Source organism: Meles meles, chromosome 7 (assembly GCF_922984935.1).
Source record: "Meles meles chromosome 7, mMelMel3.1 paternal haplotype, whole genome shotgun sequence".
NCBI classification, from domain to species: domain Eukaryota; kingdom Metazoa; phylum Chordata; class Mammalia; order Carnivora; family Mustelidae; genus Meles; species Meles meles.
This window is the reverse complement of record NC_060072.1, coordinates 90,798,015-90,821,114: the sequence shown is the minus strand read 5'-3', so window position 1 is coordinate 90,821,114 and position 23,100 is coordinate 90,798,015. Positions and strand designations below refer to the sequence as shown.

General features: G+C 49.4%; 1 protein-coding gene across 2 annotated transcripts; it reads left to right on the top strand.

Moving 5' to 3' along the window:
- Nucleotides 1-3,126: 3,126 nt before the first annotated feature.
- CALCOCO1 (calcium binding and coiled-coil domain 1) lies at nucleotides 3,127-19,848 on the top strand. Of its 2 annotated transcripts, none has more exons than XM_046013245.1 (15): nucleotides 3,127-3,179; nucleotides 5,345-5,526; nucleotides 6,069-6,171; nucleotides 6,961-7,151; nucleotides 9,375-9,533; nucleotides 9,934-10,082; nucleotides 12,127-12,217; nucleotides 14,537-14,692; nucleotides 14,899-15,153; nucleotides 15,623-15,748; nucleotides 16,241-16,336; nucleotides 16,720-16,828; nucleotides 17,053-17,252; nucleotides 17,655-17,761; nucleotides 18,741-19,848. In XM_046013245.1, the coding sequence occupies exons 2-15, from the start codon at nucleotides 5,371-5,373 to the stop codon at nucleotides 18,919-18,921; spliced, it is 2,079 nt and encodes a 692-aa protein (XP_045869201.1). In that variant the 5' UTR covers nucleotides 3,127-3,179; nucleotides 5,345-5,370; the 3' UTR covers nucleotides 18,922-19,848. The 2 variants fall into 2 exon arrangements, with proteins under 2 accessions (XP_045869201.1, XP_045869200.1); XM_046013244.1 differs by lacking the exon at nucleotides 3,127-3,179 and adding an exon at nucleotides 3,984-4,115.
- The last annotated feature ends 3,252 nt before the right edge of the window (nucleotides 19,849-23,100 follow it).

Genomic DNA, 23,100 nt, shown 5'->3' with positions numbered 1-23,100 from the left:
TTACACAGGTATGACTATGGGTCAGCTTTGCTGCCGTAGCAACCAATCCCAAAATCTCAGTGGCTTACAGACCAAAGATTTATTTCTGACTTATGTATATGCATGCTGTGGGCAGGCTACAGCTCTGCTCCATGGGTCTTCTCACTTCAGGACCTAGGCAGGAGCATTTCTCTCGTGGAATACATCCGTTTTTGTGGCAGAGAAGAACAAGAAAGTAGAAACTCACATGTGCAAACATGGCATCTGTCCACATCCCATCAGCCAAAATATGAAGCATGATCAAGGTCAAAGTCAATGAAATGAGACATATATACTTCATCTGCAGGAAATAAAAAAATATATATATGCAGACATATATACTTCATCAAGTCACATAGCAATGGGCAGGGAAGGAGAAAGTAAATAATATCAAACAACAAGTCAGTCTATTACAATTGCCATCTTCCTTCCAGGATACATGATAGAGATTACTAATTAATCCCAGCACTCTTTCCTCAGAATCCTTTTCAACACATTTCAGGCAGTCATTACCAATAATCTGAGTTTTTCTTTTAAAAAAGCTGAACTTTATATGCTGTTCTTATATGATCTCCTAGGCTCCAGTAAACATTATAAATTCCCACTTCTGAATCTTTGCTTCAGGCTAGAATAAGCTTTGCCTTCCTAGACCTTGTCCTGCCAAACTATCCAAATCCAATCCACCCTTCAAATATTTATATGTTATATTCATTCTTTCTTTTTAAAAAAAATTTTAAAGATTTTATTTATTTATTTGAAAGAGAGAGAGCACACAGGGGAAGGGACAGAGGGGAAGGAGAAGGAGAGAATCTCAAACAGACTCGGCGCTGAGTGGGGAGTCCAACGTGGGGCTCAATCTTAGGATCCTGAGATCATGACCTGAGCGGAAACCAAGAGTCCCATACTTAGCCAACTAGACCACCCAGGTGCCCCTTTATATTCATTCTTTCAGCAAAATTTATTGAATAACTAGCATAGTACCTCACACATATATTTGTTGAATGAATCTGTTTCACATCACCTGTGCCTTGTGCATAAAACCCAGTGAACATTTTCCCTTAACTAATTAATAGCACTGTTTCTTAGAACGATGGGAGCTGGTATCACATACCAGCAGTTTCCGTGGTGGAAGCTTGGTATACTGACTGTGCTTGAATCCTGATTCTACCATTTACTAGTTAGATGATGCCAGGTAAGTCACTTTAATTGTGCCTCAATCCTTATCATATGTAAAATGAGGATAATAATAGGACCTACTGTATAAACCTGTCATATCAAATGGAAAAATTCTTAGCATAAACACATTGTAAGGGGCACCTGGGTGGCTCAGTGGGTTAAAGCCTCTGCCTTCGGCTCAAGTCATGATCTCAGGGTCCTGGGATAGAGCCCCGCATCGGGCTCTCAAGTCATGATCTCAGGGTCCTGGGATAGAGCCCCGCATCGGGCTCTCTGCTCCACGGGGAGCCTGCTTCCTTCTCTCTCTCTGCCTGCCTCTATGCCTGCTTGTGATCTCTGTCTGTCAAATAAATAAATTTTTTTAAAAATCTAAAAATAAAAAAAAAACACATTGTAAGCATTAAAAAAATGGAAAATGTTTTTGTGTTTTGTTTTTAGCTCCAGCTGAGACTAAATTTTCTTCCAAGCCTTTTTTTCTGGGTGGAAGACAAAAACCAAGAACACATGGGACATGGGTCCCTGAACAGGCCCCACTCTTAACCCACCCCAGGACCTTGAGCCAGCTCCTCATCCAACAGCTTATTCCCCAACTCATAAATCCTGACTAATGACACAGACGTGTCCCCTTAATGTTTGTGAAGCCCAGTGACTTATTGTTAAGTGTTTGGAGATCTTCAGATGAAAGGCACCCAAGGGCAGGCACCAGACGCCCTATCCGGTAGTAAAAGAAAATACTACCAAAAAACTTGGAAAAAGCAGAGGTTCCTTAACTTAGTGAGCAGAGAATTAAAGCAAGCACCCAGGAAGAGCAAATCAATCCTTAGACTGTAATCCCTTAAAACAGAGATGGGGAGAAAAATCATTTTGAATGCCTCAGACTCCCTGGAGATTCCTGGAGGGTCCAGGAAGGGGTAGGCCGGAGAATGCCCAAGTCTTTAACTTGACTTAAGTTGTGGGAGGAGTGTGAATCTTTCACCTCTCTTAAATAAAAACAAGAGTAGTAACATGTATTGTTACCCTAATTCATTTAAGCCAGTTAAAAGGCTTGGGCAAACCAGCCTGTCTAAGTGGCTTGTTTGTGAGTCCCAAATGATGAACTCACATAATTGAATTATGTCAGTCTCCCCTTTCAACCTCGTTCTTTCTTCCCCTCCCCATCACCACTACCACCTCAGGCAATGGTCCCCTTCCTAGATCCAGAGGCCACTCTAGGAAAGCCCAGTCCTTGTGTGTATTGGCAGGCCCTGGCACTGAAACCTTCGAGGCGTGGGGAGAACATATATGCACACACATAGTGGTGCACAGCCGTTTTACAAAGAGGCCGTCCCTGAGGTCGAAGCAAAGAAACTGCTACCACAGCCAGTAGTTCCCCGTCCCTGAATAGTAGATAGCTGGAGGGTCATGCAGCACTGGAGTTCTACCATTGCATAGATTTGATACTTTTAGACCGGTTCCTTAAACATTCTGGGCTTTAACGTCTTCATCTGTGAAGTGCGGATAACAACACTATCTACCCCACAGCTAGTTGTGAAAAGCAATCCGGAGGACGCAACACAACCCGTTCAGCACCCCCGTAAGGCTTTACGTAGGAGGCGTTAGGGCCCTAACTCCTCCCCACCATCCCACCCACCACGCGCGATACAAACCAGCAGTCGCCACAAATAGAGCCGGCCCCCTCTTGAGGAATCATGGGCCGTGAAGTCCTTTGGTTGGCACACCCTCGTTTACAGTCAAGGACGTGAGAACTACGCCTCCCAAGTTGCCGCTGAGAGGCAGTAGCCACGGCCGCCCTCTGCTCCGCCCTCCTCACGCATGGCTTCCTGGGATATGTGGTCTCAGATCCAAGCCAACTCTCCGACAAAAGAGGGCGGAGAAACCACAAACCCCAGAAGGCCTCGCGTCCCTTCTTCTCCCTCCCCTCCAGGAGTCGGACTGCTGTTTTTGTTGTTGGTGGAAGGTGAGGGAACAGCTGATCCGAGAGTGGGGTAAGAAACTTGGCCTAATTTGGGGGCGATCTGATGCGGGGGGGGGTTACCCCACATTCTCTGTGGAAGGATAACCTAAGGGAACTGTAGAAGGGAGATGCCGGAAGGTTTGGGTTTTAATACTTTCCGTACTGGAGAAGCCACCCCTACTGTTTTAAGAGTTCTGGGTCTCAGGGGGGCCCCAGATCAGGAGGGTGCCCCCTAACTGTTTTCACCTTCTCCTCAGTTCTTCTCTATAAAGCTTGTTACGCTTCAGGTAGTTGGGAGAAGCTGAAATATTTACTCATTCTCTCCCAGGCAAGACTTAACCCTCGCAAACCTTCCCTTTCTCCTTACCCTCCCGCCCCAAACCAAAGGCCTTTTCTACGCTGAATCGCTGGGCGGGCGGGGGGGGGGGAACCTCCCAAGTGGTAGAATGTTAAGGAACTCTAGAGCCCTACAAAGTTGGGGGGTCTCTCCCCTCCCTCTCGAACACTTGAATCTAGCTACACTCATACACTTTTAAGTGCCCAGAGCTTTGTTTCGGGTCTGGTCAATGTTTCCAGCTGTTATGGATTTTCTTTGTGGGGCATATTTGGTGTTCCCCAGGCTTAGATCTTTGCAGACAAGTCATCCCTGTTTAGAACTGTTTTTGGAGAAAACATAGGCTAATTCTGACTGGGGATTTTTCAGAGATGAAACCCCAAAGATACTTCTTGTCCTGAATCCAGTCCTTATTTTGGAAGGAGAAGTTGCTTGTTTTTTGGAGAACTGGCTCACCTTTCCTTCTCTACTGAATTTCTGTTGTTTTTTAAACAACAGAAGTCCTAGGCCCAACTTCAGCCTGACATGGGGTTGTGATGTTTAGGGGTGTGCACATGAGTACCCATGGCTGATTGGATGCCATCTTCTGCAGCTGACATAGGATGAAGATGAGTGGGCTGGAGAGCAGCGATGGTGAGGGCCATCTCACAGGCTTAGGCTGAGGAGTTCTGTTGATTATTGTTGTTCCTCACCCCATACCCATAGTTCTACCCAACTTGGAACAGCTCTTCCTCTCAGTCCCGTCTAACAGCATGCCTCCAGTTCCCCATCCAGGCACTTAGAATCGAGGCCAAAAGGGGCAGAAAGAAAATAGGAAAATACTGCATCTGGGTTAACATAGTCAAACCAGTAGGTTTTTTGTTCTGCTCCTGGCAAGAGCTGAAGAAAAGAATGTTAGGTTCTGTGTGAATTATCTCTCCCTTCTCTCAACATCACATATATATTTCCCCTTCTCAGGGCCCCTTACTTCCCAGCTTCCAGGCTATCCCCTACCAGGGGTGGGGCTTTCCTGGCTCCAGGCTCCCACATTCCATCTCCCCACACCACCACGTTCCTGCCGAGTGTTTCACTCCACCCTTGAAGCAGCCGCCTCCAGAATTCTTGACTTCCTGGAGTAATGAAGTGGAGAGACAAAACCTGTCTTTCCCTATATCCTCCCTTTCCCTTTGTCTCTTGAATGAGAGCAAAAGCTTTTTTTTATTTTTTTTTTAATTCATGGAGGTAAGACAACTCTGAGAGGGGAGAGAACTGGGACCTCAGGGGCCTGAGGATTGGGCTGTTGATCCCCCCACCCCAGCCACTTTCCAGCTCTGAAGACTCAGTCTTTACTTTCTCAGAGATTAGTTGTTGTTTTCAGATATCATGAGTCGTCCTGGGTACAGCTGGAGTGCGCAAGGAGACCCACTCAGAATGAGGGGCCCCACACCTCAGTTGGATTTTGAATCCAAGAGCTGAAAGATATGGGGGATGGGATGGGGAGGTGGAGGTTGAAGGATTTGGAATGCTCAGGATGTTAAGAGGTAGAAAAGGAGGGACTCAGAAGGCAGAGCCTTGGATGCTGAGACTTGATCAATGGGGCTGTGAAAAGGGAACAGAAATGAGAGAGATCTTAACTCTAGGAAGAATCTATGACTCAGGAAAGGAACAATGTGAGACAGGATGGGGACTGACTCAGAGGGCCAGATCTATGTTCTGGAAACCAAAATGATACCTCCAAAGGGTCGTCTAACCCTCAGGGGCCGGAAATGAGATATGCCTTCATCTCCAGGTGTAGTGACAGGAGCTGTGAGTGGGTGGGAATGGAGTTGGGGGGAAAAAGAGTTGGATTGGCGAGATTGTAGGATATTAACCCTTTATTTCAGAGGAGGGCAGATATCTTCAGGGCAGGATGGAAGAATCGTCACTAAGCCGGGCACCTTCCCGAGGTGGAGTCAACTTTCTGAATGTAGCCCGGACCTACATCCCCAACACCAAGGTGGAATGTCACTATACCCTTCCCCCAGGCACCGTGCCCAGTGCCAGTGACTGGATTGGCATCTTCAAGGTATCTCTGAACCCTCTTTTGGCTCAGATTTACGGGCCATGGGTTGGTTGGAATAAGGGGAATGACTTAATCCTTGGGTTCTCAACCTCATGTTGGTAGAAAAGAAGTCATAGATAACTGAGGGCTTCTATGTAAGCAGAGCTCATCTTCTCCCTATCTTACCCCTGCTCTCTCTCTTTTTTTAAGATTTTATTTATTTATTTGACAGAGAGAGAGAGAGAGAGAGCGAGAGAGGGAACATAAGCAGAGGGAGTGGGAGAGGGAGAAGCAGGCTTCCTGCAGAACAGGGAACCCAATGTGGGGTTCGATCCCAGGACCCCAGGATCATGACCTGAGCCAAAGGCAGATGCTTAATGACTGAACCACCCAGGCGCCCGTTAGCCTTCCTCTCTTCTGCCACAAATATCCCTCCACTTTGGCTGTCTTTCATCGTCCCTGTCCCTATAACAGCATCCTGTCCCCGGTCAATCCCTCAGCCCTTTCTGCCATCTGTAGCTTATAGTTCCATCACTTTACCCCTCTCCCATCATGGGCCTTCACAGGTGGAGGCTGCCTGTGTTCGGGATTACCACACATTTGTGTGGTCTTCGGTGCCCGAAAGTGCGGCTGATGGCTCACCTGTCCACGCCAGTGTCCAGTTCCAAGGTACGAGGGAAGATGGAAGGTCTGGGATGGAGGAGCCAGGGGGATAGAGGTGTAGAGCACAGTGGGCTCAGAAACAAAAGTTAGGCACAGACAACAAAGAAAAATAAGTGCAAATAAAGAAAGTAAGAACTATATCCAGCGGGGCTCAGCAGACATAGAATTGTGGGATTATTGTAGAATCAGGGACTTAGAGATGGAAGGAACTATAGAGGGCCACTGATCCTGCCTCCTGTGAAAAAAAAAGAGGAAGTCCTCTTAGAGAGCTAAGGGTAGGGAAGAGGGAAGGAAAGGTGGGATCAAAGATTAAGAACGTGGTGTTAGATTCTGAAAGATCTGGTTTTGTATCTCAACTCTAATACTTATGAGCTGTTTGGCCCTGGACAAATTACTTAATCTCTCTGTCTACTATCTTAACAATAAAAGGGGATGCCTGGCTTAATAGGTACAATATGAAGGTTTAAACTGATACAGGTAAAGGGTTAGCATAGTGCCTGGTACAGCATGGGCACTCAGTAAATGGTAGCTAGCATCATGATGATGATGATGGTGATGGAAGGTAGGTTTGGGAAAGAGAGGAAGGACAGGATTAGGCAGAAGGGAAGGACAGGAATATCCCAGGATATGGAAATACCCTGTGGGAGGTGGAGAGAGAACAGTATGTGGAACAGGGAACAAGAGGCTAGAGCCAAGGGCAATGGCTGGTAAGTCACATCAAGGGGAAGGGGGACGTGTCAAACACTTGAGGGCCTGGGATCATATCGGGTTCTGGGTCCATTCCTCTTCCCACAGCCAGCTACCTGCCCAAACCTGGAGCCCAGCTCTACCAGTTCCGATATGTGAACCGCCAGGGCCGGGTGTGTGGGCAGAGCCCCCCTTTCCAGTTCCGAGAGCCAAGGCCCATGGATGAGCTGGTGACCCTGGAGGAGACCGATGGTGGCTCTGACATCCTGCTGGTGGTCCCCAAGGCCACCGTGCTGCAGGTGAGAACAGCGCGGCAGAGCTGCTCCTAGGCTGGGGAATGGGTGGGCAGCAGGGCAAGGGATCCCTTCTCGCCTAACCCTCCCCTGGGCTATGGCCTCAACCAAAGACCTTGCTGGGAGTTACACAATCTTGCCAGTAAGAAAGTCTCGGTCTAACATAGACACAAGCATGTAGGGCAGAAAAGCAAGCCGCCCACAGGCCACTGTCACTCAAGATTTCATAAGTACTTTTCGAGCTTTCCTCCCAAGTGCTACATCCTGTTCTAGGCCCTAGGGGGAGATATAAAGGGTGGAGGGAGGCCACTCCAGGGAAGGAATGTTCAGAGGAAGGGGAGGATGAGACCCATGTCCAGGACAGGTGAGGAATGAGAGCAGATAGTATGGCCCTAGATAATATTGGAGGCTCTTGAGCACTTGAAATGTGACCAGTCCAAATTGAGATGTACTATGTGGGTAAAATACACAAAGGATTTTGGAGGCATTGCATTTTAAAAAGTAAAAGATCTCAATAATTTTTTATATTGATTACATGTTGAAATGATATTTTGGGTAGACTGGGTTAGACAAAATATTAATTAAAGTGAATTTCACCTGTTTCTTATTACTTTTTTGAAGTATCTACCAGAAAATTTAAAAACTATTTATGTGTCTTGTATTCTTTTCCCATTGGACCAAATAGACCAAACAGAGAAGAATTAGAGAGTGAGGGCAAATGTTGGCAAGGACATCCTAAAGGCAGAGAAGGGACAGGGACAGGTGGGGAGGAAGTACATACACTCCCCAGACAAGAGGACAGATTTGAGAAGGCTCAGGAGGTGAGAATGAGTAACTTGTCTGTGATGGAAGTAAATTCTTGCCTTCTAGAACCCTCTAAACACACAGAATCAACACAAGAATAGGAAGAAGATGTTTGTATCTTACATAAGTCAGACATGTGTGTTCTCCTACCCCATAATTTGTTTTGTTTTTTTATTAATTCTAATTCCAGCGTAGTTACCATACAGTGTTATGTTAGTTTTAGGTGTACAATACAGTGATTCAGCAGTTCTTCCATTACTCAGTGCTCATCATGATAATGATGATAGTCCCCATCACCTGTTTCACCCACCCCCACCCACCTCCCCTCTCATAACCAGCAGTTTGTTCTCTGTAGTTAAGAATCTCTTTCTTAGTTTGTTTGTCTCTCTCTCTCTCTCTTTTTTTCCCCGTGTTCATTTGTTTTGTTTCATAAATTCCACATATGAGTGAAATCATATGGTATTTGTCTTTCTCTGACTGACTTAATTCTTTTGGCATAATACACTGTAACTCCATCCATGTCATTGCAAATGGCAAGACCTCAGTCTTTCTTATGGCCAAGTAAAAGTCGTATGTGTGTGTGTGTGTGTGTGTGTACCACGTTTTCTTTATCCATTCATTATTCAGTGGACACTTGGGCTGCTTCCATAGTTTGGCTCTTGTAAATAATGCTGCTATTAACTTAGGGGTGCACGTTTCCCTGTGAATTAGTGTTTTCATACTTTTTGGGTAAATACTTAGGAGTGCAATTACTACATCAGAGAGTAGTTCTATTTTTAACTTCTTGAGGAACCTCCATACCATTTTCCACAGTGGCTGCATCAGCCTGCACTCCCACCAACAGTGAAGAGAGTTCCTTTTTGTCCACATCTTCGCCAACACTTGTTGTTTCTTGTGTTTTTGATTTTAGCCATTCTGACAGGTGTGAGGTGCTATCTCATTATGGTTTTGATTTGCATTTCGCTGATGTTGAGTGATGTTGAGCATGTGTCTTTTGGCCATCTGGATGTCTTCCGTGTTCTGTTTTTACATTTGTTATTCTCATTACAATTACCTTTCAACAATATATACTAAGAGATCACTTTACAAATGAGGACAAAAACTCAGAGAAGGTAAGTAACCCATTCAAAGTGACATAGCTAGTAGAAATCGTAAACCTACATCTGTCAGGTTCCAGAATAGATAAGGTAAAATTCAGGGAGCCATCCCTTTTGTCTGCATGGATTGAGAGAGACTTCTTCCAAGGGTGTCGGGAGCTGGTTTGTCTGACTGGTGGTGGGCAGGCTTCAGTAACATCCCAAGGCTCCCCTTACTCACCTCTTTATAGCTGTACCAATATAGCTTCCCAGCCCTGAATGCATCTGCAGAGTGATAGGGACGGGAGCATCACAGGCACAGCCCCCCTCTTCATCCTACCCCCTGTAGAACCAGTTGGACGAGAGCCAGCAAGAGAGGAATGACCTGATGCAGCTGAAGCTGCAGCTGGAGGGACAGGTGACAGAGCTGAGGAATCAAGTCCAGGATCTCGAGACTGCTCTGGCAACCGCCAGGCGGGAGCACGCTGAGCTGATGGAGCAGTACAAGGTGGGAGTTGGGCCAGGTGAGGGCGGGGCCTGGCTGCTCACCCAGGGTCCAAAATCTAACCCAGTGAAGATGGAAAAGGAGAGATACTAGTGGACTTTTAAGATGGTTCTGGTATCAAAAATTAGCTTTAGGGAGTAACAAGTGGGATTAAGCTTGAGGTAATAGGAGACACATCGCAAACATAATGTAATAAGATTCTTTGCTCACGGTAGTAGTGAGGGAGGGTGGAGGTGGCCATGTTCACCAGCAAGGGAATGTTCCCTTGCAGTTTCTTTCTCAAGGAAGGTAACAGGGTAGAGGGGTGAGAACAGACAAATTCTACTATGCTCCTCCTAAGGCCTTTTCTGTTCTTTGAGAGGTGAGTCTCAACTTCATCTTTCTGAGGTAACCTTAATTCCAGGGGCTTTCCCGGTCCCACGGGGAGCTCATAGAAGAGAGGGACATCCTGAGCCGGCAACAGGGAGACCATGTGGCGCGCATCCTGGAGCTGGAAGATGACATCCAGGCCATCAGTGAGAAAGTGCTGACAAAGGAGGTGGAGCTGGACAGGTGAGAAGACCTCCTCTGCCCCCATCACTTCCTTTCATTTCCTGTCACCCCCAAAGTCCAGCCTCTCGTTTCAGGCAGCAGGCGAACCTGCTGTGTCATTTGGTTATCCCGCTTACAGCGGAAATCTTTTCCTACGGAGCTCTCTTCTGTCTTTCCTGATCCTATTCTGTATTCCTCACCTTCAGAAGTCATCGTAGTTACTATTTATGGTACAGCAAAGGCTAAGCAGGAGCCAGGAGCGGAGGATTTGGAAGAAGAGAATGGATAGAACAGTCAACACGAGATAAGAGAGGATGGATGTCAGATTTTACCACAGCAAAGATTAGAGGGGCACCTGGCTGGCTCAGTCAGTGGAGTGGGTGACTGTTGATCTCAGGGTTGTGAGTTTGAGCCCCTCGTTGGGCATAGAGATCACTTAAAAATCTTTTTTAAAAAAGAAGAGGGAGCGCCTGGGTGGCTCCGTTGCTTAAGCATCCAACTCTTTGGTTTCAGCTCAGGTCATGATCTCAGAGTTACGAGATCAAAGCCAGTATCAGGCTCCATGCTGATCCCAGAGTCTACTTGAGATTCTCCCTCTGCCCCTACCCCCTACCCCTCTGGCCCTGCTTCAGTGAGCGTGCACACGTGAAAGCACTGTTTTTCTCAGTAAATAAATAAATATCTTTTTTTAAAAATAAAGAAAGAAAAAAACTATTATTTAAAAAATAATAGAAAATGAAAATAAATTTAAAAAAAGAAAAAGACTAGATTCCGTTCTCACCATTAGGAAATGTTCAAACTGATGATCCAGGAACGTTACGGAATCTCCTAAAAAAAGGCACGAGTCATAGAATGTTAGCACTGGGAGGAATATAGGGTATTGAAGAGGTAGCCTCTTTCAATATCGGACAACTGTCAATTTTTTAATCTCTTGGATTGAACCAAACTTTCCCTTCTATAACTCCTTCCTCTTACTTTCCTCCCTTGGTCCTGGTTTAGACCTCTGGAGCCGCACAGAATGAATTTCCTTCTTCTACCAGACAGCTGTTATTTCCACCAGATAGCATAAATATTGAACACTTGCCATGCCTGTGCTTCAGATTTTCACCAGGAGAAACACCCTAGTTCTTTCTTTCATCGAATCACACAATTAAGGCTGTTTCATTCAGGACCTGGTACATCTTAAATCTATTTTTTAAACTCCTTAAAGGAAAGAAGCACATTATCCAAGGCCCAGAGTAAAACTTGAGTTACTCCCTGAGGCTTCTCCAGTGCAGACTATGTTAGTCTTGCCCTAGAGAGCTACTTAATGTCTAGGTTCTAATTCATGGACTAGAAAAGCATGGATCTGACTGAGCATCTGGAAGAGATTTGGGACTGTCTAGACCAGGGGCCAGTCACAAATGGCCCATGTGCCAAATGTGGACTTGCCACCTGTTTTTATACAACCCGTGAGGTAAGAATGGTCTTGACAATTGATTAATGGTTTAAAAAAAAAAAAAGATATGAAAAGGAAGGTAGGAAATTCAGATTTCAGTGTTCATAAATAAAGTTTTATTGGGACAGCCATGCCATTCACGTACATGTGGTCTGGTGCTGCTTTTACACTACAGTGGCACAGTTGAGTAGTTGCCACAGAATCCTCCCAGCCTGCAGAGCCTGAAGTATTTACTGTCAGGCCCTTTACAGAAAAGTCTGCCAACTTCTGATGTAGGTCCAAAGTTCATAATCAATCACAGCTGTTCCTTGCCTAAAAAAAGACTGGGTTCTGGTCTCTTGATGGAACGAAAACAACTAGGAAGCCATCCATGGAACATTCCTTAAAGTGATGCATAAAGAGAAAAGAAAAACTTTTTTCTAGATTGTGCTCTAGAACCAGGAATCTTGGGTACTTGGGGCTTACAACGCGATCACCTTGGTCTGGGGATTTGAACATCCCAAAGACAAGTGGAGGTCTGAGCCTAGAGGAGCACCAGTAGAAGAGCTCAAGACAGAAGTCTGAGCCCCTCATTGCTTCTCTGGTGACCAGTCGGTCATCTGACATTCCATCTCCCCACACACGCAGGGTGAGGGACACAGTGAAAGCCCTGACTCGGGAACAAGAGAAGCTCCTCGGGCAGCTGAAAGAAGCGCAGGCAGACAAGGAACAAAGCGAGGTAAGGGCTCAGAGTCGGTTCGCCTTCTGAAGTGTTCCTGCAGTGTTTACTAATTAAGTCCTGTCTGAGTGCTAAGCACCAGAGCAGATAAAAACGTTAAGAGAACATTGTATGCACTCTCCTAGGAAGCATAAAGTGTACACCCAAATAAGTTTAATTAAAGTGAGATATGTTAAGCATCACCAGGGAAGAATGATAAAGTGTTGTGGCAGGATGGCCCTGGGTGGCCCCATGTCTGGCTCCCTGCTGAGTGGGGAGTCTGCCCCTCACTCTGCTGATGTTCTCTCTCCCTCACTCTCTTTCTCTCAAATAAATAAAATCTTTAAAAAATAAAAACTAAAAAGGGGGGCATAGGGGTTTCTGGCTGGCTCAGTCAGCAGAACATACGACTCTTGATCTCAGGGTCCTGAGTCCAAGCCCCACTCTGAGCATAGAGCTTACTTAAAAAAAAAAAAAAAAAAGGCAAAAGGGGGGGAATAAACTGGCCTAGTATTTTCCAGCCTTTTTGGCTTTCTGCCCCACCTCCCCAGTAAAGTTTTATGTCTTATGTGGAACCTCACTGAATAGATAAAAGTAGTATTTTATTACTATAAATTTATTTTTATAAATTCAAATGTATAATGTTGACTTATAAGGTAACAAAGCAATAAGGTAATTCTGATAGATGCCAGACCTTGAAATCAGAGGTTGTAGGTAACCGCTCTGTCAGCCTCAGCAGCCAGTATATTTCTGTATTGTGTTTGGGTTGTGCAGTACCGAGGACGCTTTGAGTCTCACACACAAGGAGATGCCAGGGACAGCCATTGTTTGACAGTCCACCTAGCCATCTCAGTGTGCTTTTCAGTTCAATAGAAACTTCATTCTGAGGTTTGCACAAAAATTAATTAACCTAGAAGCATATGGCAGTGGATTGAGACTGTTCTATTAACTTGTGAGTCTGTGTGTTGGGTTTTTTTGGTTTTGTTTTTTTTTAATAATTTAGAAGAAGCTCGGATCACATATTTGCAGAACCTCTAAATGGCTTCCTCCAAGCCCTAGGCTTCTGTGGAAGGATATTTGAAGATCATTTGCTCAGCAGTGAGGAGTAGGGAGAATTTGAGTAGACAGAGATGAGAGGGAGGCCATTTTGGAAACAGAAATATGCGAACAAAGGCTGAGTGCCCAGAACACTCAGGCAATTGAATGTGTGGGTGAAGAGTTTGAGGTAAGGCCTAGGTCAGATTGGAGAGGACTTTGAGTTTAGTCTTTATTCTGTAAGCAGTGAGCAGCATCAGTGATTTTCAGGGGGGTGACACGTACTTAAAAAATGGTACTTTAAAGAAGATTCATGTGATTTCCTTATGGGAGATGAACTACTTACAGGATTATTCAGTAATCCAAGTATGAAATGGCCAGGGCCTGAGCTAACATGGTTGCAGCAATAGCAGAAAAGAGAAAATGGCTGTGAACAAGATGGAGGATGGAGACGCGGAAGGCTTTTCCATGGGTCGCTAAGGAAAGAACGGAGCCAAGCAGGCATAGCACCGACAGATCCAGCCTGAACGACCTGGGAAATAGTACCATGAGTGGAACTAAGAGCGGAACGGAGTAGAGTGGGAGGTAGAATGTGCTAAGTTTGAGGGCCCTATGGTACATCCAGACTGAGTTTTGATCTAAAAGGAAGAGCAGCTGGGCGCCCAGGTGGCTCAGTCAGGTGAGAGTCTTCCTTTGGCTCAGGTTGTGGTCCCAGGGTCCTAGGATAGAGTCCCACATTGGACTCCCTGCGCAGTGGGGAGTCTGCCTCTCCCTCTCCCCTGCTTTCTTTCTCTGAAATAAAAATCTTTTAGGGGTGCTTGAGTGGCTCAGTGGGTTAAGCCTCTGCCTTCAGCTCAGGTCATGATCTCAGGGTCCTGAGATTGAGCCCCACATAGGACTCTCTGCTCAGCAGGGAGCCTGCTTCTCCCCGCCCCCCACCTTTCTCTCTGTCAAATAAATAAATAAATAAAATCTTAAAAAAAAGTCTTTTAAAAATAACTAAAAGGAGGAGCAGAGAAGCAGAAATGCTGCATGGGATACCTAGATTCATGTAAGACGCTGCCCAGGCTGGGATACTGGTACCTCATGTTGGGAGCTGGAGACTGGATGTTCAGGACTGAGTTGCTTTTAGCTAAGACCTTCAGCCGGCTGAGAAGGGCTGGGAAGGGCCGACAAGAGCTGAATACTTGGGTTTGTGTTAAACCTGGAAAGCAGAACCTTGGCCTCTCTCATCACAGTGGTTCACCCTCCAGCCACCCCAAATACGTAACACCCCTTTCCTTACCTATTCACCACCTCCATCAGGCTGAGCTCCAAATGGCACAAGAAGAAAACCATCGCTTAAATTTGGAGCTACAGGAAGCAAAGGGCCGGCAGGAGGAACAGGGTGCTCAGGCCCAGCGACTGAAGGACAAGGTGGCCCAAATGAAGGATACCCTAGGCCAAGCCCAGCAGCGTGTGGTGAGTGAAGCCCTCAGGCAACAGGAAGTAGAGAAAGTTCCAAGGCCTCACTATAGAAAAGTCCGGGGGGAAAAGATAAGGCTGGGGATGGAGCAGTGCAAATCTTGAGCCCGGAGGCAGCGGTGGGTAGCAGGGAGCCTGGGTACCTCTGTGGTTCACGAGGGACTCATTGGGAACCCTAATTCCATGTTCTTTTGTCTGCTGAGGCCGAGCTGGAGCCCCTGAGGGAGCAGCTGCGAGGAGCCCAGGAGCTCGCAGCCTCGAGCCAGCAGAAAGCCGCCCTTCTCGGGGAGGAGCTGGCCAGCGCAGCGGGAGCCAGGGACCGCACAATGGCCGAGCTCCATCGCAGTCGCCTGGAAGTGGCTGGAGTCAACGGCAGGCTGGCTGAGCTCAGCCTGCACCTGAAGGAGGAAAAAAGCCAGTGGAGCAAGGAGCGGGCGGGGCTGCTGCAGAGTGTGGAGGTAGAGGGATGGGGGAACCCAGCAAGCTCACAGCCACTGCCCCCACCTCCATGGGGCCAGAGCCCCTCAGATGACAGAGGGGGATGAGGACCTTAGAGAACTCAGGGATGGGGAGGGGCTCCAAAGGAGGTACAGTTAGTTCACTGTCCAGGGATGACCCGTCCCTAAGCAGGGTGCCCCCCGTCCCTTGTAGAACCTTCCTTGGTTACTGTCTTGATTCAGAAACATTTACTGCCCCAGGAACCGGGCCCCGTCAGTAATGCCCGTTCCTGATCAGCAAGGCACCTTCTGGCATGTCCCTTCCTTCACTGAGAAGTATAGGGAATGGGAAAGCCAAGAAGGGGAGAAATTGCTCCCAAAATACTCATTTAAATAAAAGAAGGGACATAGTGAGGGTTGGAGCTGTTGCCAGTGGTGTCTGTTTTCCTTCACCTTTCCCCTCCCATGTTCCTTTTCGGCCATGTTACAGGCGGAGAAAGACAAGATCCTGAAGCTGAGTGCAGAGATACTGAGACTGGAAAAGGCGGTTCAGGAGGAGAAGACCCAGAACCAAGTGTTCAAGACTGAACTGGCCCGGGAAAAGGATTCTAGCCTGGTGAGGCGCGCAGCCACCCATGAGTCCAGTCCTGTGGCCTCCTGAGGCCGCAGTGCCCCTTCTTGCTGTCTTGGGTGTGGGCTCAGAAGTCCTGGGTGCTCACTTCCATGTTGAGTGGCCTCTTCCTTGCACTTGTCCCATGGCTCGTTGGTTTGAAAGGTACAATGTCCCCTTCTGTTCTCAAGACACATATCTTGAGCCTCTCAGGGGTGACTTAGGAGAATTATAGAGTGCCCTGCCATGACCAGGGCCTCTGCACCCCAGCCCCGAGGCACTCACCCAGGCCTACACTCCAGAGGCAGAGTCTGGGACTCAGGCGACTGCCTCCTGTGATCAAGACAGGAGTCATAGAAGAAGCGTGTCGGGACTTCCCCTGTGTGAGTTGGGGCAAGAGAAGGACAGAGGCACAGAGAGACATGGTTCTAGGTTGGTGGGTCCAGGTCGCAGGGCCTGGCTTCCTGGAGGCACATTCTAGGCTCCCCACTCCCTCAGGTGCAGCTGTCAGAGAGCAAGCGGGAACTGACAGAGCTGCGGTCAGCCCTGCGTGTGCTCCAGAAGGAAAAGGAACAGTTGCAGGAGGAGAAGCAGGTGCGAACCCATGACTCAGGCTCCCTGGATGCCAGAATTGAGGACTTGAGGGCTGGGAACTTCGTATCTTCCTGCCATCTCTTGGCTTAGAAACTGTTATCTCTGAGAGAGCCCAGAGGCCAAAAATGGGACCATGCCTCCTCTCGTTGGCTGATTTGATAGGAGAGGAGAGGACTGCCAGCGGGGAGGGAGAGATGCAGGGGGTAAAGAAGGGCTGGGTGGGCGGGGAGCGAGGCTCTACTTTGAGGTGCCCCCCACTGTAGGGAAGGCATCTCATCCTGAGGAGCTCAGAGTTCCTCTTGGGTGCCCAGGGAGGTGGGCTCTACAGGGCAGCAGGGTGGGCACCCTCCCAGTCTGTCCCACCTCTCCACCCCCAATGCCAGGAGCTGCTGGAGTATATGAGAAAGCTGGAAGCCCGCCTGGAGAAGGTGGCAGATGAGAAGTGGAGTGAGGGCGCTGCCACAGAGGATGAGGAGGCGGCTGCAGGGCTGAGTCTGTACACCCCCAGTCCTGTGACACCACTTCCCCTCACCCCATTTCCCTGCTGGGGAGAGCTGCGTGTGGACCCTCTGGGAGCTGCCTCCACCTTCTGTGTCTTGCCCTTTTCCTTCCCAGACGCTGGCCCCCTGTCTAGTTTAACCTTATCCCTCGTCCAGAGGAGACAGCTCAGCCAGCCTCTAACAGCACATACTTCTGTGCCCTCTCCTCACCGACAGGCTGCCCAGCGGCTCTGACAGACTCAGAGGATGAGTCCCCGGAAGACATGAGGCTCCCTCCCTCTGGCCTGTGTGAGCGCGGAGACCCAGGCTCCTCTCCTGCTGGGCCACAGGAGGCTTCTCCCCTGGTTGTCATCAGCCAGCCAGCTCCCATTGCCCCCCACCTCTCAGGGCCAGCTGAGGACAGCAGCTCTGACTCGGTGAGCAGTGCGGGGAGACAGAGCCAGGGGCACCGGGGAGGGGGAGGGAGGGTCATACCCAAGTGGCCCAGCCTCTGGAGCAGGAAGTCTTAGCTTCACAGGGCTCTCTTTTTTCCTTGGGGGAGAGGAGGCAGGCCCAGCCTCTCTTCAAGGCCATCCAACGAACAACACCTCAAAACCCAACCCAACCCAGTAGCCTTACTGCTGCCAGCCCCTGCTCCCTACTTTGCTTCTTACCCACCAGCCCCCATCAGAACTCCTGTCCTGCCTCACTCCTACTGCAGCCCACTGTCTGCTTGTCTGGGCGTAGACTGCTCTTCTCTCACCTGCTCCAATAGGCTGCTCGCCTGTCTTGGGACCCTCACTACCCCCAAAACCCAATCCTGTCTCTTTGGTGCCCAGGAGGCCGAAGATGAGAAGTCAGTCCTTATGGCAGCTGTTCAGAGTGGGGGTGAGGAGGCCAATCTGCTGCTTCCTGAGCTGGGCAATGCCTTCTATGACATGGCCAGGTGAGTGCAAGATGGGGAGATCAGGAGGGAGGTGGGAGGATGCCAGTGGAAAGGGCATTGGGGTGAATAGTCCCCATGCCCTTCACCCAAGCTCCCTCTTCTTGGCCCCAGCCAGGAAAAGGAGACATAGGTATGGTTGACACAAAGTCACCCGCCATTCCAGATCCCAGGTGCCTTCAGGTCATTCCTGCCCCCATCTTACCAATGCCCGTGTGCACTTGGGCCCTGCCTTTAACTGGCTTCTGTGTTGTTCTAGCACCATCTTCCGTGGAGCCCAAATTGCCCTGCATCCCCTCTCTCCTGCCCCTTCCCCCTCCCCAGCCACCAGGTAGGTACCTAGGCTATGTCTGGGGAGGAAGGGAGGTGGCCGATGCCCCCAGGGATGGGGTGAGAGAGAAAACTGGAATCCATCTGGCCAGCTCTGAGATGTCCCTCTTCCCTGACTCCCCCGGGAAGCCCTCTGGGTGATGCAGTAGCTGGGGCGGGGGTTCAGATACCGGACTGCCCCATGGACCTTCCCTTTCCTTTCGCAGGTCAAGAGGGGAAGGCAGGGGGAAAGAGATTTTATCATCTAGCCCCCAGCTTTGCCTTGAGGCGAGATGGGCTCATGGCAGGGAGGGGGTGATGCTGTCATCCTTCTCAGCTGGAGCAGGAAGATGAAGGACGATGTCAGACTCATTTTCAGCCTCATTAGGCAGCAGACGGAGATGGAGGGAGGAGAGCAGGGGGTTGGGGGATGGGCCGCACACTACACAGCGACTGGCAGGGTCTAAAGAAGAGAGGACATGGAGAGCCAGGGAACCAAGCTCCAGGAGTGTGGCGAGAAAGATGCTGTGTGTGGGGAGAGAGCCCCCCAAGGAGCTGCCTGAGGAACCAGGGGACCCGGGAGCCCCGGGGCATGGGTCCCTCTCCCCAAGGTCCACAAGGCAGGAGGACATTGGAGTGCACTGACCGTCTCCTTTCCTTCTGTCTCCTGCAGTGGCTTTGCAGTGGGTCCCTTGGCAGAGGCCAGCACTGGGGGCCCTGCCACCCCGCCGCCGTGGAAAGAGTGCCCCATTTGTAAGGAGCGGTTCCCGGCCGAGAACGATAAGGATGCGCTGGAGGACCACATGGATGGACACTTCTTTTTCAGCACCCAGGACCCCTTTACCTTTGAGTGAGCTCACCCCCCACCCCGGGACATACCCAGATACACTTACACACAGACACACACTCACGTACAGACATACACTTAGGTCTCATATCTTTCCTGACATGTGGGGCTCCATGATACTCTGTTCCCCAAGAACCGCTCTCTGAAGTGTGTTCATCCTAAGCTCTTGCCTTCATCCTGTCCTGCCTGGGGCTCTTCTGTCCAGGCAGGGGCCCTCCTTGGAAGCGGTGGCTGACTTCACCCCCTGAAAGCGGTTTGGGAGGAACCAGGATGGAGGAGAGCATCCCCAGGGGGACTAGAATCACCCCCTCCTAGCCCTGGTTGCTCTGTCACTGACACGAGCCACCACCCCACTGCCACCACACCACCACTACACACATACAGGCACTCACACTCACACGCACACACTCTGCTGCCCCAAAGCCAATTCCTGGGGCACCCCACCCACTCTTAGTCGGGGTCTGTGCCGGTTTACCTGAGTTTTCTCAGGGTCCTGCATGGAGGCGGTGGCGGCATGGGCATCATGGCCTCTTCGAGTCTCTCTCAGTTCTGAGTTTCAGTGGTTCTTTCTGTCCCCCCCCATCCCAGCCCCATGGCCTGCACCCCGCCCCAGCCTTTCCCACACCATTAGGTATGAAGTTTGGAGGTTTCTTTTGTATTTTTGAGGTTTTCTTGTACTCTAGCTCCTGCCCCTCTCTGCCATCCCTCCCCCCAGTGTCCTCACATGGAAAGAAATAATGCATTTGTGCCTTCTGTGAGGGATGGGGGGAACAAAGGGTCCCAGGTGTCCCCATTTCTCACTCCTTCCTCCCTCTCCAGGTTCCCCCACAGCAATAAGAGCTTTCCCTCATTATCTCTCCCTCGATCTGTAGTTTGGACAAATATATTTATATGATATGTATAGCGATTCTAATAAAATGTGTTCTTATCATGAGGTGTGACTAGAGCAATGAAGGCCCAGATACCTGGCTCCTGGACCGTACTGGGGGGGAAGGGGAAGGGAGGGAGGGGACTCCCTGCGGCCTTATGGGAGACGGTGCCTGGCAGCATTTCCACATTGTGCCTCCTGATAGGCTGAGGAGGAGGCAGGTTTTTTGTCTCAGGTTGGGGGGCTGGGGTTTGACTTGGAGAAGACTGCAGTGGCCGGGGGGGGGGGGGGGGGGGGGGGCGGTGGCGGGAGAAGACTGATGGGTTGACATGGGCCCTGCTCAGGATTTCGGTCCTGGGGTGGGGCGGGGTGGGACCCAGAGTTCTATGCCCAGGTGCATATCTCAGAAGGCAGAAGTTTCCGCTGCTCAGACCTTCACCCTCCATAGCAGCCATCCCTGTACCATGGGCCAGAGACAGGCATTACTCCCATCAGGAGTTCACCCCGCCTTGGGGAACCACTTAATAAAAAATACCCTAAACCTCGTACTTCTACAGCCTATTTGATACTCCTTCCATCCCTGCCTCCTTTTCTCCCTCTGCTGTCATCCTCACGTGCACGTAGGCACACTCTGACTCCACAGTCACAAATACGTATCCATCCACTCTAAGCAGCTTCACAGGCTAGACATACACACAGCCTCGTAAAGCATTTATTAAGGACCTGTGCGCTCACCGAGGCTCTCAGCAACACCCAGCACCAGCCCTGCCTACAGCCCCCTTGTTCCCCATCCCAGAAGCTCCCTTAGGAGCCACCCTCCTTTCTCTTCGGGGCCTCTGAGCTGGCAACCTGCACTGATCTCTCTCTCTCCACCCACCTGAAATCCCCCCAATCCACCCCCCTCCCAGCCCTACCTGGATGACATCTTCCATCCTTCCTTCTTCCCTCCCGTCGCTGTCTCCTAGCAACCCCATCTCATTCCCTGAATCCCTTCCAAGGAAATTAGAGATAATGGATCTCTCCTCTCTCCATCTCAACTCCTCTTTATTGATCCTCCTTTAATGAAAGTTAATTATAACAATGATTTAATTAATAGAATCCCTCTCTTCCTTTATTGCTTCCCGTATTAAGACTATTAATAAATACGAGCTGGGCTGACAGAGGCATCTATCACCCGCCTGGGATTCCCCCCATCCCTCCTTTTTCCCTCCCCCTTACCCCCTCCCTCGCTTGGCCTATAAACTTGCCGGGGTAGTGGGGGTTAATCAGAGAGGAATTATGAGCCAACATCCCCAGCAGGAGGTACATTTAATGAAATCACTTGTGATTTATGTCTGGGGAAGGCTGGGGAGGGAAGAATCTGGAACCCAGGCATCCTGGCTTCTAAAAGTGTGCCCCACCTAGTGCAAAAGTGGGGGAAGGGAGACAGAAACAGGGACCCAGAGTCCCTGCTCCCATCCTGCAGCCCCTGCCATGCCACTCAGATTGCTCCCCCGCCCTGGCGCCACATGGGTAGCTGCACTAGGCCATTGACACAGGCTGCCTGGCTCAAAGCGCTTACATGAGATGCAGCATAGGTATTCTTTCCCACCTGCAGAACATCACAGGGGTCATTCTCACCATCCATTCTCCCTAACCCAGTTCTGCCTCACCTTCCCCAACCCACTGTATGGTCTGCTCCTCCACGAAGCCCCCAGGTTCTCATCAGACCCCTTCACCTGGATATCTAGAGTTCCCAGCTGCTCCTTTTTCTGTCCTTCGTGTGTCTTCCTGTGTGCTCTCTACACCTTCAGGCTGGGAAGTTTAGAGCCATTTCTCATCCTCACTCATGATCTGCCTACCCCAGGATCTAGCACGTAGCCCCTGACAGACACAGGGAGCTCAGGGAGGATAATTGACTGCCTGCACTGGGGGCAGGGGCGGGGGTGGGTAGCAAGACACCCGCGTTCCAATTCCAGCTCTTTCTCCTACTCTCTGTGCGGTGTTTGGCAACTTGGCCTTTCTACTTGTTTCCCTTCTGGAGTGGATGGTCTCTTCTGCCCTACCTCCCAGCATCCATGCAGAAACTGTTGGATCTGAATGGACTCCAGGCGCTAGTGTGAAAGGAAAAGTCAGACCAAGTAACAGATAGGAACCGGGGTGTCAGTCGTTGGTGGGAGAGAACGGATTCAAACGTCACTTGCCGCTTGTAGAACCTCAGTGGCCGCCCAACTAAAGTGCAGGTCCCTTAGTGATCTGTAAGTCAGGGTCTCCACCCTCCGACTCCAACCTACCTTTCCATTTCCACCCTACCCTAAGGAACCCTGGACTCCAGTGTCACAGAACCACGCCACCATTTTTTGCAGGCCTCTGAGCACATGCGTTCCCCACAGCTCAAAGGATGCCTCCTCCATGAATCCCTACTTGACTTCTCTCAGTCCCTGCCTGAGGTGCCACATACAACCCTTTGTAAAAACACACAACAGCAGGCTTACAAGTCTTTCTCCTCTCTCGACTCTAATGTCTCAGGTTCCTGAAGTCCAGTCCAGAAACTGGCACATAAGGGCCAGTCCTTCCAAAAATAAATTTTGTAATTATTTTACTAAAATATTTCATACATACAGAAGTATATATATGTCCACATAAAAGGAATGAGGAATAACACAGGGAGCATCACTGGACTCACTAACCAGCTTTAAAAAACATTAGCAGGGGCGCGCCTGGGTAGCTCAGGGGGTTAAGCCTCTGCCTGGGATCGAATCCCACATTGGGCTCCCTGCTCGGCAGGAAACCTGCTTCTCCATCTCCCACTCCCCCTGCTTGTGTTCTCCTTCTTGCTCGCTCTCTATCAAATAAATAAATAATCTTTAAAAAAAAAAAAAAAGGAAAGAAAAACATTAGCAATACTGTTGAAGTGCCCTGTGTAGCCTGAAAGAGTAAAATGTGATGTCATTTGGGATCCAGACATGTCATGCATGTTTGTGCTCAGAGAACTTTATGGAGTGCTCTTCACGGGTCAGGTGCTGGGAGTAGAGAAGAACAGTCAAAAACAGTAAAAAAAAAACAGCTTCTAGCCAACATAAAGCAACAAAAACAGGAAAGCAAGATAAGCGCTCCTGTAGAGACAGGCATGGTAGGCTCTGGGCCCACAGAGGAAGGATAATTAACCAAGACTTAGGGAGACAAAGCTTACCATGGGTGACAGTGTAGAAGCTCAGTGTTAAAGAGATAGAAGGAACAGAATGTGCAAAGACCTAACTGGCTCAGAAGCCTGAACACTCAGGGCTGCTGAGTGAAGGTTGTACACTGTGAAATGAGCCTGGGAAGATGGACTGGGAG